Source organism: Eurypyga helias, unplaced genomic scaffold (genome assembly GCF_000690775.1).
Source record: "Eurypyga helias isolate BGI_N326 unplaced genomic scaffold, ASM69077v1 Scaffold49556, whole genome shotgun sequence".
Taxonomy (NCBI): Eukaryota; Metazoa; Chordata; class Aves; order Eurypygiformes; family Eurypygidae; genus Eurypyga; species Eurypyga helias.
The window spans coordinates 145-15,216 of record NW_010259444.1 but is presented as its reverse complement, the minus strand read 5'-3'; the positions used below and the strand labels follow the sequence as shown (position 1 = coordinate 15,216).

The 15,072-nt window shown below is 42.4% G+C and overlaps 1 protein-coding gene across 1 annotated transcript; it reads right to left on the bottom strand.

The window, feature by feature from the left end:
• Nucleotides 1–1,099: 1,099 nt before the first annotated feature.
• LOC104503670 (eukaryotic peptide chain release factor GTP-binding subunit ERF3A) lies at nt 1,100–14,413 on the bottom strand. The gene is made up of 14 exons (XM_010154657.1): nt 14,371–14,413; nt 13,925–13,966; nt 12,996–13,223; nt 11,952–11,985; nt 10,421–10,498; nt 8,446–8,626; nt 7,928–8,082; nt 6,431–6,571; nt 5,589–5,682; nt 5,164–5,244; nt 3,286–3,459; nt 2,761–2,850; nt 2,266–2,434; nt 1,100–1,594 (listed from the first exon to the last, which is right to left on the bottom strand). Exons 2-14 carry the CDS (start codon nt 13,944–13,946, stop codon nt 1,542–1,544), a joined length of 1,500 nt encoding a protein of 499 aa, XP_010152959.1. The 5' UTR covers nt 13,947–13,966; nt 14,371–14,413; the 3' UTR covers nt 1,100–1,541.
• Nucleotides 14,414–15,072: the final 659 nt, after the last annotated feature.

Genomic DNA, 15,072 nt, shown 5'->3' with positions numbered 1-15,072 from the left:
ACAAACAAAACCCCAAAAAAACCCAAAAAAGGTAAATCTGTTGCAGTTTTGAGTTATCTGTGAATTCCAACAGTCACTGGACTGTAAACTTTTGGGGGAGGAGATGGGCTCGCCACAACTCTACAACTGAAAATGTTCAGTTTAAGACATTCTGAAGAAGCCGTGAAGGTACCTTTTAATAGTTACTCCTAATAATCTGGGGGGGGAAAAGAAAAAAAATCTCGGTAGGCCTTCATCCTCACGGTTAGAATCAGGATAGCAACTGCAGGCGGCCCATTTCCCAAGTGCAGCTGAGGAGGGTTGTGTTACGCGGCTCCGTCAGGTGGCACTGAGCGAGCTTTAGCGCGAACCAGTTCCACCGCGGTGTCTCAGGAACGCCTTCACTGCTCCTCAGAAGCTCCCGCTGCTCTCCGACAGCAACACCTGACAGACTCTGCCTGACTCGGGCCCTCCCGTATTTCAGGATGTGCAAACTCTTAGGGATTTACAGTCTTTTCTCAGCTCCGACTGATCTGTGCACCAGTGGGGATCGCCCAGCCCTCTACATTAACGACAGGGCGAGCCGAGCGACGCGTAACTGGCGCTTTTTCACCAGCCCACTTCTCCCACAAAACGCAGCTCATAGGAACGCTAGCAGGCACTACTGCCGCAAAGTCTTAGTTTTGCAAGTTTCACTGATTTACTGGTTATTAGCACTTTCTGCAGTTAAGATTTCAGTAACGCTGAATTTTTATTAGGACACAAGACGTAGTTCCAGCCTTCAAAAGGGACGTCCTGTCTCCAGCAAGGACGTTGAATCAACCTCAATCTGCTGAGGATACGAACAAACGCAAAGCTGCTAAAAGGCGCTGCGTTGGCGTGATTCTTTTCGATTTTCAAGAACGCGTTCACCGCGGGGAAGGGGCAAACCTAATCACTGCCGTACAGAGCGGGCTGAGCGCCCTACTGCCTCGTTTCACACGGTGTGTGTGGGCAGGCTGAGGAGTTTAGAAAAGCCCAAGTAACCGAACACGTAGGTTACCAGGAAGTTAAAAAGCTCATGCGGCTGCGTTACATCCGGATAAAAAACGTTATTCAAAAGCAATTCCAATACCGAAAAAGTTTTCAAATTGAATAGTTTATTAACATGGTAGTTGTCTCTGTAACATGTGCACACACACTCGCACACTCTGAATGATCTGCCTGGAAAAAAAAGAGGTCTTAATATATATGCCGGGGAAAACGAAACATTAAAAATCCTTTAGGTTTTCATAATTATAGGCAATTATGTCCACATCACTTACAAAGCTATTGCCGAATTGTTCCAAGGAAGCAGAATTTGGGAGAAAAAAACCCTTCTTTTTGGGAAAATTCAACAGTGGCATAGCAGAGCTCTCAATATGAGAAAGCTGACATAATGTGGACCTTTGCTGTGAAATTTGTCTTTGCAAAATATGGGGAGAAGTTTATCAATGGGCAGAAAATAAGAAGGCGGTGTGAAGTAGGCTTCGCAGAGTCGATTTCTCCTCACAGTATTGTGCGGGGGTCACTGAGAAAAACGCTTAGTCCTTCTCCGGAACCAGTTTCAGAACTTTCCCAATCGCAATCGTCTTACCTAAAGCAAGGAGACAAACAGCAGTTAGGGGCGTTGCGAGGAGAACGCGCCGGTCTGCAGGAACACGGGAACTCGCCTCAGAAACACAGGCTCACTGGAGCGACTCAGTGTGCTGCAGAGTAAGAGCACCAGGGCGTTTTAACAGCCCAGTAACGTCTCACACCAGCAGAAGCGCTGTTCCCGCAGGAGAGCGTACAGTGGGGATTGTGGAGAGCCTGCTCCAGCGTCGTCGAAGGAGGCGGTGGAATCGTTCTACCAGATCTGTGTGCTGCCTCTAAAGATAACTTACTTCCAACACGTCCCGTGGGCCTACCAGGGTGAACGTGAGTTAAAGCCTGACGTACAGCCCTTACCTGCTCCCACTTTAAACAGAGAGGCGAGAGCGTTCACCTTAATGTGCTGCAAGGATGCGTAAGAAGAGGGGGCTGGCCATTTCCCCCATTTAACCTTTTGTTTCACAGCGCACGCTTCTGTAGGTTATTCCTCTGAAATAACACCACTGTGACTAGCAAGACCTCTGCCCAATGACAGTTTCCTTTGATTTACTTTTCCACTGTAGCCCAGACAGTGATTTCCACCAGGCACCAGCACTTCGGCACCTCGTTGCCCTGCACGAACCGCCCCAAATAACGGGGTTGCCGCAGGACTGACTGCCGATGGGGCAGGCTTACCCTCATCCCTTAAGGTAAAGCGGCCCATCTGAGGGAAGTCTTTGAAGGTCTCAAGGCAGATGGTTCCTGCCGTCCTTAGGCGGGCGATGCACACTTGATCTTGCTTCACAAAACGGGGCCGTGTCTTACTTTTTTCTCCTGTTTTTTTGTCTACCAAGCAGATTAAGGCCTGCGTAAGAATACAAGAATACAAGAATTCAGCTGTGAGTGCTGATATAAGGGTTATTTTTGATTCAGGAACAAAACTGAAGTGGTCTAAGAATCAACGTACTCAGGAAAAACCCCCAGATCTACGACGCACGAGTGTCAATCATAACCCACCCCCCTTTTCAGAAGGCTTACGCTAACAGGTACAGCCAGTTCTGGTCGCTACAGGGCGCTGACCAATGACTCCATTCAAGGCTGGAGCCCTGACGCATTAGTTGCCATACAGATGCGTGTCGCGACAGGACTCTCGTCGCATATGTTCACAGCTCGGGGTAAACGAACACTTACTGTTATCTCAACTTCTTCGATACAGGTGTGGATGTGCAGCACAGCATTGTAACCTGGGCAGATAATGGATTTGTGCTCAATTATCACTATCTGTAAAACAATTAAAGATAAGAGCATTTTTCCTCATTGCAGTTCTAAAAGAGCGGGGAATAACCAAATACAGAACTACATTAAAACGCACAGTTGAACAATACACACAAGATGTTTTTTTTGTGAAAGAAACAAGATTTATAAATTAATATGTTGTTTAGAACATCAAAGTATAAGCTTGAAGAATTGGCCTGACAAGATCTCGCTTTGGTATCTAAAGCTTTGCTGAGAAGTTACACACATGACATTTTTAAAAACTCAAATGCATCATGTCAGTGTTCGGGATTAATGTTGTTGTCAATTTAGAGACGTGACAGTGAAAAGAAAACTGAACTGAAACCTCAAATTTCTGAAGTTCAGATTTGGTGAAACATAAGCAAAATATTTTAATGCTTTTCACTCATCTACGCAGCAACTAAATGCGAGTTATTCCACCTGGGCATCAAACGTGCGTCCAGAATGACACAGGTTGTTGGGATCACAGAGAATAAATCCTGGAAGGATCTCTTCCTCTTCAATTCCCTTCAGTCTGATCTTTAGATTTTCACCTGGCGCTACTGAGTCAGTCTCTACATCGTCAGAAAGGATTCCAAGAACTTCCACGTTGTGCTTAAAGAAAGCAGAAATGCAGTTTTCTGTTGAGTATATTTCAGTCTAAAACAAAATGATTTTAATACAGCAGGATTTCAATAGATAATTACATTACCATTTAAATTCCTTATATTCGGTTCTGCAAGCTTCATGACATTACAGTTACTAATATTTAAAATGTCGTATTTATCAAATGTATTTTAATATAATGCTGCAGTATATATTCAATGGAAAAGCAATTTCAAAAATATCCACTGTGTCTCAAAGTGAAATGAGTTTAAAACTTAGAGATGAGAGATACAACAGGTGCATCATGACCCCAGAAGAATGTGAAAGCGATGCTGTTGTAGACTGTTAAATTAAGAATACAGCAGTCTGAATATTAATGCAACCCAGGAAATCCTGGACTCCCCAATTCTGTAAGATTTCCTGGGGAAGATGATAAAGATACCGGATGTCTATGGATGAACGCTCTCTAAGCAACACCAAAACGCATTTCCTCATGTTGCTGTCTGCTGTAACCTCTCTTCTGATTTTTGCACCTTCACACAGTGCTGGATACCAACACAAAATAAATGCGGGAAAGGCCGAGCCGCTAAAGGAGCGGCCTCAGAAAGGGATCTATCGTTCCAAATTCCTGAAGCCTTATTTCAATCCTCATTAGCTGCCAGAGTAATAAACAACAACAGTGTGTCATTGAAAGCACCGGCTGCTTACTGATCATAAGTTCTGAAACGGTTCAGTTTCAGCCGTTTGCCACTCATTCCTTTCTCCCAGGCAAGGCCAGAGTAACAGGGGTGTCAGGCACAGGTCAGCTGCTTTATAAAAAGCCACTGCCTTTAAAAATAAGTTTTTAAATTACCTTAAACACTGAAAAGCACAATCTCAAACTGTCTTAGTTTCAACTTTGAGCAACTCTTGAGAAAGGCAACATGAAAGTCAACCTAATTAGCAGATCTTGATGAGGGAATACCAGCATTCAGTAAGCTGTAGATTTACTGTACCTCTGAGTACTGAGGCACTTTCCAGCAAACCCCAGCAGCCCCCAGCACTGGAAAAGGCGTGTTGGCTTCAGTCACGATGACATGGATAAGTAAGAACAAAGCATCCAAACCCATTTTGTAAGGAACCAGTGGGAACAACCACCACCACTGGCTGGGTTCCCTGTTCTCATCCACTGCCGCTCCCAGCTCTTTCCACACCCTTCATCCCTGCATTTTCACGTTTTTCAGAGCAGCGCAGCGATTCCAATCCTACATTGTGGATCAGCGACCTGCCCCCCCCCGAAAACCTATTCCTAACCAAAGCAACCTTCAGGTCTTTCATGGCAACCCACTGTGTCCTATCTGCATCCTTCACATTTTTTACTATGTCCCTTTGGGAAGGGAAAAGAAAAAGAAAAGGAGAAAAGACTGGAAGTTTTGAGCAGTATTAACTCACAGTAGAAAAAAGGCTTCGTGGGCCAATGGTCCAAATGGAAAGTAAACCACGGTTCCAGTTGACTGTGGTGACTGTAGCCCAGCAACTGAGTTTACTAAGGAGAGACACCCGAGTTTTGAACACTGGGAACACCTGGACACCATGTTTCCATGTAAAACATGGAAGCTCAGTTGTGCTGAACTGAGCAATAGCAAATTTTCTGATTTCTTTTAATGAATATCTTTAAGAATCAAGCTCTTTTCTAGGGTAGCATCATTTTTAAATATCTAAACCTTACCATACCTTGTTTGGCATCATCACAAGCTGTTGTCCTTTGCAAATAGAGCCCGACTCCAGCTTCCCAAGGACCACAGTGCCCATATCCTTCACAAAAATAAATTTTTACATAAAAATTAAATCATAAATAGAGCAGACTCTTCAGAAAAATACTTTTAACTCTAACTCTGATTACTTAGCCCTCTATGAATTTATTGAGGGCTGCTATACTAAATGTTTCAGAAACTGTTCTCATGAAATATTATAGATTAATTAAAAGTCTCATGTAATGCCAAAATTACTTATTTTCCCTCCCCACCTCTATCCCACAGCTGGCAGTGTAGACATATCACAGAAAAAAAGCTACCCTCTAAAAATAGAGTAAACAGCCCGTTCACTGCTTTCTGACAACAGCCCGTTCATACTTTCAGTCTTATTATTATAGTTTGTACCTTATATTTATCCACAATTGGCAGCCTGATGGGTCCATCCACTGAACGGTTGAAGTTTGGCAAGTTATCCAGGTATGGAATAAACGGTAATCCACTAAAAGAGCAGAAGGCATTTGTTTCAATTCCAGGAGCACCCTTCTATTTAAAAAGTACTCAGAATAGATAAATGCGGTCCAACAAAAAGAATGAGTTTCATTCTGTCATCTTTGACCTCTAAGACTAGTAAATCTGTCATAACATCCCACCATTAGCGTCCACTTTCCCCAGCTAACATGTTCCTGCCCAGGAGGTGCACGTGGTTTTTAAGTTACATTACAGGCATATTTTACACAGAATAATGATTCCTTTGAGAATCTTGCCAGATGTGCAATGTTTTGGAATTACAAAACATTAAGTAAGTTCGGGCCTAACATGATTTCCATTAATGTGTTTTAACTGCTGTGAAGAGTGCTGGGAGACATGACATCCAGTAAGAGACATGGCTTGTCGCTGATCGTAATACAGCCTCGAGCAAACTGTTCACATCAAACAATTATTAGTTCTAGCAGCATGTCAGCGGCTGTATCACTGAAAATTCAAGGTAGTATGGCACTCAAACTCACAAAGCCAGAGAATGCTGCCAGTGCTACTACAGACTCTGCCAACTTCACTCTTCTGCCGTTAGCAAATGCTTCTGTCTGGCCCACTGCATGGCTGTGTTCTTGTTGCCCGGACCATGTCTCCTCAGGCACTTCAGAACACAGCTACAATATACCACGCTATCCCTCTTCCTAGCTTCACTGCAGCATCTACTTTTATTGAAATATAGCAAATATCCAAATTGCTCAATTTAAGATACCTACATATACCAAGGACAGAATTCTGACTGTTCTTTAAGGTTTGCTCCAGTCAGTCCTGAGCAGGGCATGAAATGAATATCCTTTTTGGGATTGAAGCCAACTTTCTTCAAAAATGGCACCAGTTTCTCTTTACATTCCTCATATCTATTAAAATGACAAGCAAATCAAGAGAAGTTTTGATTATTCCAGCAGGACACAATATTGTGCTTTTAAAAAAAAGGCAACAAACCCCACAGATACTTAATTTTCATCAGTTATTTTGTGAGCAGCAAGCAAACCTAATAAAGCTTAGCGGCCTATTTGCATCTTCTCCCCAGTCTGCCAGCACACCTTGGTATGGCCTATTCCTCCTCATTCCTCTGCTCCATGAGGTGCCATCAGTGTCCTCCATACCCACAATTACTGGGCTGGGTAGGTGGCAGCACGTGCTCCCTCTGCTTCTAAGCACGAGACCCAGGCCGGGAGCGCAGGAGACACCAAGCAGACAGCCGCTCAGGTCATGCTGCAGGGTCAGCTTACTCTCCTCCAGCCTCCTACACCATTTTCCAAGACTCAGTGCTGTCTATTTGCTTCTTCCTCTCAGTCAGTCCGAGCTGAAGTAAGGTCAGGAGGTGGGGCAGGACCAAGACAGCACACTTGGCCATGCCTTCCTCTTAGCAAGCCAGGCTAGACACCGTCACGACTGTTAACAGCACAGCACGCTCTCTGACCACTCCTCCTGTTACCCTGTAGAACACTGTCCTGCCAGCATCCTTCCCCAGGGAAGGACTCAGTTACACTTCTTAGCGTCCAGCCTAAAGGGGTGTGAAGAAAGATGTGACAGAAGCCACAGAAAGACCCAAGGTGTGACACTTAGGAAGATTAAAACTCTTCGGTACCATTTGCGCATTAGGGCAGGAAACAACAACTTGATCATTTTTATGAGTTATTCAGGTACCACAGACTGACAGAGAGTTATTTTATCTGGCCTGTATCACTACAAGATTCCCTTCCTCCCCGTTTCTCAGACTGTGATCACGAACCACTTGAGCGTATTATTTGCTCGTCCAAGTCAGCTTGTCATGGAAGCACAACTCCAAATAACGGAGGTGGACACAAAAGCAGGCTAATGCTGTTCTCGCCAAAGCTGCGCTAGGAGTTCACCGACCACACGTTCAAGCAACCAAGAATCTGGCAAACTACTGAAAGCAGAGCTGCTTCCTTTCAGGTTCATTTAAAGCTTCCACGTGAGCTATGGTAGAATCCATGGGTTTGTCAGACATGGCCGCATGGACACAAACCGCTGGAAGGGAATGCTGTAAAGGAGAGGAGAACTCCAAGCTCAGGCGAGAGTCCCTGTGCTAGGCACCGCACCCCTGCACTTCCTGCAGCTGTGATAACCAATCTTGATAACCTTGTGTCCACCAGCCTACCACTCCTTCAGCAAGTGGGATGCAAAAAACTACACCGGAAATACTGTATTTCAGTATCTTTTAATGAAGATTTTAAGACTAAACTCACCTTTCATTACTCCAGTTTACAGTTGGGTCATCCATTTTATTAATAAGAACTATTAAATGTTTTACACCCGCCGTTTTTGCTAACATGGCGTGTTCTCTTGTTTGTCCACCTTTCTCAAATCCAGTTTCAAACTCTCCTTTTCTGGCAGAAATAACCTAATGAAAAACACACATTTTAATAAAGGTGTTACAGCTCTCTCATCAGAGCAACCAACAACGAATAACACTGCCTTATTAAATAACAACTTTGGGCAGTCAACACTGGTAAAAGCTTTCAAAATGCACTGGAACGCCCTCAATATTACCCACTAGTGTCTGCACTAACATATATAAACCCCCACATTTGTGGACAATTTTCTGAAGCTGTTCACTTATCCCAAAACCCCTCACGACGGCAGACGCAGCATCTGTAAATTTTGCCCACTGTAACTAACCAAGACAGCAAACACGCAGAGAAATAAAACCCCAAAGCTTAATTCCACTGTATGTGCAAAATAAAAAATTCTGATTCCTCCTTACCAGCACAGCAAGATCAGCTTGAGAAGCCCCACCAATCATATTTGGAACAAAGCTCTTATGTCCAGGAGCATCTAGAATAGTGAAGTGCTTCTTCTCAGTTTCAAAATAGGCACGACCCACTTCTACTGTTTTACCTTTGTCTCGTTCTTCTTGGTTTGTGTCTAAGGCCCACGAAAGGTACCTAAAAAAACCCAACACAAACATTCTATTTTTGTATTAACTTTTACTAAACTTATGTAGGATGGCTTTTTCATCATAAAATGCCTTCTTTCTGCTTAACTATCCTGACCATCTCAGCACAACTGAACTTCAGCATTTTCAAGACCAATAGTGACTTTTATTGAACGTTTTGTGTACACAGAGTGAGCTGTTTATATATATATATATATATACACACACTGGATAATGTCTGAAGAGACACTGCTAACTCAGCTGACCAGTGGCCAGGGACTAAACACAAAGCTGTCCTTTCCAGCTCAAGAGGTTCCCGAGGCAGGGAAAACACTAAACACCGGGAATCGTGGATATGCAATCCCAGCCTTCCCCAGGCAGCAGCTGTTTGTCACTGACTGAGGTCTAGATAGCAGGCCGGATGGCTTTTGGGCTGTACCAGCGTGTGTGCTCCTCTGTGCTGTACCTTCACCACGGCCTATGTTTCTGGAGGTTTCAGCCAAGCCAAAGGGCAAGATTTACTCTGCTAACAAGAGTCAAGGAGGAGCTTAGGCCTGGCAGCTGGATGGGAAGTCCTTTCCGTGCATCACGTTTTTGGGGGAAGATGCATTTCTGACTGAAACGTCAACTCCGCACCGCAGTACAGAAATTTCTGAATCCAAGTAAAACTGCTCAAATTTAAAGACTTTAAACATACGAAGCAAGCTAACAGGATATTTGGTAATGGCACAGAGTACACCACACGGTTGTGTATCACGACCTTCCTCTAGTGGAAGGTGTTGCTGCCCATGGCAGGGGGGTTGGAACTGGATGGTCTTTAAGGTCCCTTCCAACCCAAACCACTCTATGATTTTATGACATATTTTGAAGAATAAAAATAGCATTCAAGGAGGCACTTCCTGCAACTTGCTCTCAAAAAGAGGAGGAGCAAGAAGAAATCTGTTTTTATAGCAGGGTTTTTGAGGAAGGTCTTAAATAGTCATTACTATGGCCAACTCCCAACAGCTGGATGATGCTCGCTTGATAAAAAGAACTTGTATCACCCTTTCCATCCCCCTTGCTCACACAAGGTACAATTAGTTCAGGTCAATGCCCACTCCTTGAGTCCTCCATCACTGCTAAGGAAGACTTTCCCTAAGGAAGTCTTCTTTCCCAGAGCTCTTTGAACCCTATTTTCCTCCACTGCCACCAAAAACTCAAAGCTTCCGATAGGAAAATCCATTCTGCAGGAGTTGTTTAAAGGAGAAAGCAGGCTGCTACATGTGCTGTTCATACACAAAACCAAAACCCAACCAAAAGACAACAACAAAACCCAATCCAAACCAGAGGCCCGCAAAACCAATCCACGACAGCAGCACTGTTGTGCCTGGAGGAAACTCCAGAACTGCAGACACCGTGAGACTGCTAAGTCACAGAGAAACAAGATACAAGGGGGCAGCCAGAATGATTCGCTCGCTCGCCTTCTGGCCAAAGTGACGGCTTTCACCTCTGCTCCTTCGACAGCTCTCTGCTGTTCAAGGTGAAGGACAGAGACAGAACGGCCCCAAGAGCTGCCCGAGGAAGGCGTCTGCCTTGTGCTCCTCTTCACCAACCATGTTCACCAAAGCACCGCAGCAGCAAAACCTGCTCCAACGTGAGCAGCACTGTTTTGTATGGTTTTAGTTAAAGCAGAATCAAGAGATTCATTTCCCCAGACTCAAAACCCACTCCAGCAGGAAGCCAGTGCTACAGAGACTCAAAACTTCCCCCTTTTTCAGCACAGTGCAAAGAGAAAAGCATGTTATCATCTTCAGAGAGTTCATACCATGTTTCTCTGTTCTTTTCTTTAGCTTCTCTTTCGTATTTTTCAAGTGTCCTTTTGTCAACCATTCCCGTCAAATACCTAAGATGAGGTGAAAAAAAGCAGAAACATGGTTCTAAATACTTACAATACTTATACAATCCCTACAGATTATTTTACAAAACTGAACAGCCTGATGCGAGTGACACGGGGATTTTTTCTCCACAAAAAGCCACACCATTATCTGAGATGTTAAAGTACAGCAGTACCACCTCAGCAGAAGTATGATGAATGCCTTTTTTTAAAGCCTATCTGTAAAATGTTTTGCAGAGGCAAGTTTTGAAAGAACTCCATCTGTTACATCCCTTTCTGAGAATAATCCAGCATTTCAAAATTAAGTAAAAGTTGTGATACAAGAACTTTTCACCTCACCCCCATTTCTGAAAGGTAAAGACAAGTATTTTTTGTTTAATTCTTTTTAGATAGAGCAAGGAAACAAATTTTAAGAGCGGCATTTCAGTTATGAAAGGCAGTGTGTACACTTTTATTATGTTAAAACTTCCATATTTTTCCCTCAGCTGTTTCTACCTGATCTTCTAACAACAGTAAACTACTTTGTTTATACGGAAAATTAATGATTACAGTAAATAAAGGGTTAACGAGAAAATTAGCACAAGCGCCCAATTCTTGCTTCTCCCTTACAACAAAGGGATATTCTGCAAAAATAAAAGATCACAAAAAGCTTCGGGAACATGTCCCATCGACAGGGTTAAGGGCAGGCATCCCCTTGTACAAGGGGAATGCTCAGGCACATCAGACCGTAAACTGCTAGCGTGCTCTAGTCTGAGCTCGGAGGTGTAATGTAGTGTGACAGTTCCAGCATTCCAGTTTGGCCAAAACAAAACAAGATGAAAATGCCAAGACAAAGACCTCCCGCTTTTGCCAGGAATATTATTTTAAAGTAAGCATGGAAATACTCTGCATCAGCAGGACAGCCTTCATTTCTTCATGTACTACTTTCCATTTATTTTCATTTTTTTAAACAAAGATTGAGCTGCATTTATTTACTTTTGTCTCAAAAATATTGCAGTCCCTAGGTGTTATTTCTGAAATAGACTTAAAAGATGAACTATTATACTTTCACCTTTCGAAATCAAATGATGCCTGACACTGTCAACACCAGGGAATATGGATATTCAATTTTTGTTTTTTAAATTTTATTTTTTTGTGAGGATTAACAAAGGGTATAAAGCAGTTTTAAACAGCATTTGAAAATGACAGTCATGTCCTAAGAAAGGGATTCATCTTTCCAAATTTAATAATACAAATTTCCGCACAGTTGTATCCATTAAGTAAATCCAATAGCAATAAGATTAGATCTGCTGGAATTAAGAAATACCAAAGACAGTAACTAAATTGACAGGGAGAGTAACATTATATTTAAAAAAATTTAAATCTATGCTGATTAAAGCCATAAAGAAAATACTAATTGTACTTAATGTATTTTTGATTCACAACAAACCCCAGCAAATACAAAAATTTTGAGTTTCCTTACATTATTTGTCCTCCAATAGTTGACTTGCCAGCATCTAAAAAAAACCCAAAAACAAGTCATTAACAATTTAAATGAAAAATCCTAGAAAAAGAAAACAATTATGAAGAAGGTAATCCAATTTATTTTCAAAGATACAATTTTTGACTGTAATCTAAGTTTTTGAGATTCCTGTTTTCCATAATAATTCACTGTCAATTCAATTACACTACATTTTGAAAATTCTGGTTTCATACGTATAAACTTGGTATTATCCATAACAAAAAACCCTCAACCAGCAATGATCGAGAAAAAGCATGGGTGAAGAGTGTGAGCAGCTCTTCCAAAAGTCCCTTCCCTGCTTCCCTTCTCCCTAACTTTTGTAGGCCTCTTCAATATCGGGATGTGCCTCTGTCCACTTCCTCTTTACACTCTGTGACTCCACTCTGAATTCACCCGAGTTACAGTACTGTCAGGGTGGTAAGAGAGTACACAGAGAGAAATAGAGAGTTTACCGTAAAACTCAGGATTCAATAATTCTTCTGTACTTTTGACACCACATAGGATTTTTCTGAAGCTTGTTAAAACCATTCAGTTGGGAAATGTTGCGACAAATGCTTCTTTGAATTACGCTCATTTTCTTTTTTATAGCTCTACAACTTTTAATATTTTTAATAACAAATTATGAATTTAGTAACAACTATTAAGAACCCTCCGAGAATATTTAAAACAAGCTGAAAAGGAGTACTGCTTTCCCATTCTGTTCTTTGGATCACACACAGGTATGTCACTTAAGCACTTAATAGAGCAGGTGATGGAGAAGCCAGGAACACAGACACTGTTGTGCCCAGGAGCACACGAGCACTCCATCCTTGGCACTCCACGGCTGAAAGGCATTCTTTAGGTTTTGTAAGTTTTCCAGAGCAGGTTCCTTAAAATGAATGCTCCTGTTAGCCTCAGCCACGGGGAATACGTACAGCTACAAAGAGCAGGATTAAGGTCTAATCCTCCAAGTTCCAGATCATACACAACCCAGATCCAATTACTTCACATTCACTTACAACTTACCTACGTGCCCAATGAATACTACATTTACATGCTCTTTTTTAGGAGCACCTGGCGGGGCTACAACAGATTTCGGTTTTGGTATTTCCTCCTCCTCTTCCATCATTTCCTGAGTGCTTTCTTCAGAAGGTCCTGCATCCCCTGTGGGACCACCTCCCAGCTCCAATTCACTTGTTTCTTCTTTGTGGTCCCATGACTCTTCCGGGGACATTTCTGTCTCTCCATTTTCCACTGAAAAATTCAACAGATATATTCAAATAGATAATGACATCAGAAGCAATGACTATGGAGAGAAGGCCCTGCCCCAAAAAAGCAATCACAAGACTTCAACTCTCCAGTCTGCTACTGTCTTCCTATATAAAAATGGGCAACTGCTGCTTGTTTCTGAAGTGATAATTACCGAGAGCTTTGAAACTAGCTTGTGTGCTGACATCAGAAAGCTATGATTCACCAGGATTAAGAGACTTCTGTTTTAACAAGGCAAGGATTTTACAAGGAAACAGTAACACTGAAGATTCACTCAGACCATCACGCTGGTTTAAAAAGAAAGGGAGAGATGTAATGATGTTTCCCCCAAAGCCATACAAATACAAGGAGAAAGACAACTACCGTGTTCTGATTGCTCATTTTACTGATCACAACCAGTTTTTGTTAATCACCACTTCACACATATTTTGCAATATGAAATTATTTTTAATAAAGCACTGATGCTTTTCAGTGTCCAGGTAATCCAACTGCACCTGTCAGTGCACACCAGTGTTCAATTACCTCTTTCCTAAACCAAGTATAAAGATACAGTGAAAATCTGTAAGGACCAAAACCGCAAAGGCTCGATAAGGTACTCTCCAATTTTGTTTGCAATGATTCAGCAAAGCCACTACAGGAGTATTTTACAGTGCTATCATAGTGAAATAGAACAATCCTCATCATACCAACAGATTCTGAAATTTCCATGTTAACAGCAGCATTTGAACCTAGGGGAAAAAAAAAAGAAAAAGGTATCATTAAGAACATTTACCACGGTAGTATCAAGAACAAAGAAAACCAGAGGAACTAAATTAATAAAAGGATAGTTCAGATGTTTGGGCACTTGCCAACGCTACTTAATATATAGGTTTAGTGTGAAAAATTCATCTTCACGCAAGCTTTATGACCTTCAACAAACCGCTTGGTCTCCACATGCCTTGCTCGACTGGCCATAAAGCTGCCAGTAAGCGCAGGCAGCCACACTGCCTTACAACAGTAGGAGGAGGATAAAGAGCACAAAGGTTGGCAAAGGGTCATAGGGATTCTCAAAAGGACATTCTTTGCCATACTTTTTTCAAAGTCACGTTTAACGGAGCTACGTTGTGTGCTGTCAGAACACAAACCCCATTACCTTCACAGGAGGCTGGCTGCTCCTCTGGAGAGGTCTCTACAGGTGCGCCTGCAAAGGAAAGGTTTAACCTTTAAAATACACGGATGTAACCAGTTTCCACGCTTGGGCATGAAAGACCATCTCTCAACTTTATTACAAGAAGCATATTTAAGACAAGACACCTCCCCCCATCAGTACTGATTATAGCCTCCAAGCACAAATACTTCTAAAGTTAGAACACTGCCTAAAAATTGTGAATACACCAGTTCTTAAAGCAGTTCAGATTTTTCTTCTCCCCACATGGAAAGATACAGTCAGAGCAAGTTTTAAAGGAAGTAATTTTTCTATGTATAGTATTTTACTGGCCCATCCTTTTTTGGGCACGGTGGCTATTTAAGGGTTAGTATCTAACCCGTGTTTAAAAACAGCAAACCAGTTTCCTTGTACCCAAAGAAACAATGCGTGTGTGGTGTCACAACCGCATGGAAAGGCTCTGCCAGCACACCTACGCTGCTACTGGGCCTGCATTTCACACAAGCATCGAGCAGACAACTGAAACAAGCTATTTAGAATAAGTTCTTAAGATCTACTGAAGTTATTAGGGTCAGGAGATGATAAACTCATTCATACGCCTGGTGAGTTTGCCAGCCCTCGTAAACACCATAATATAGCCACGTTCATCTGCGGGCAGTCTCAGCAGTCATGTGCTTATCACAGCCATGA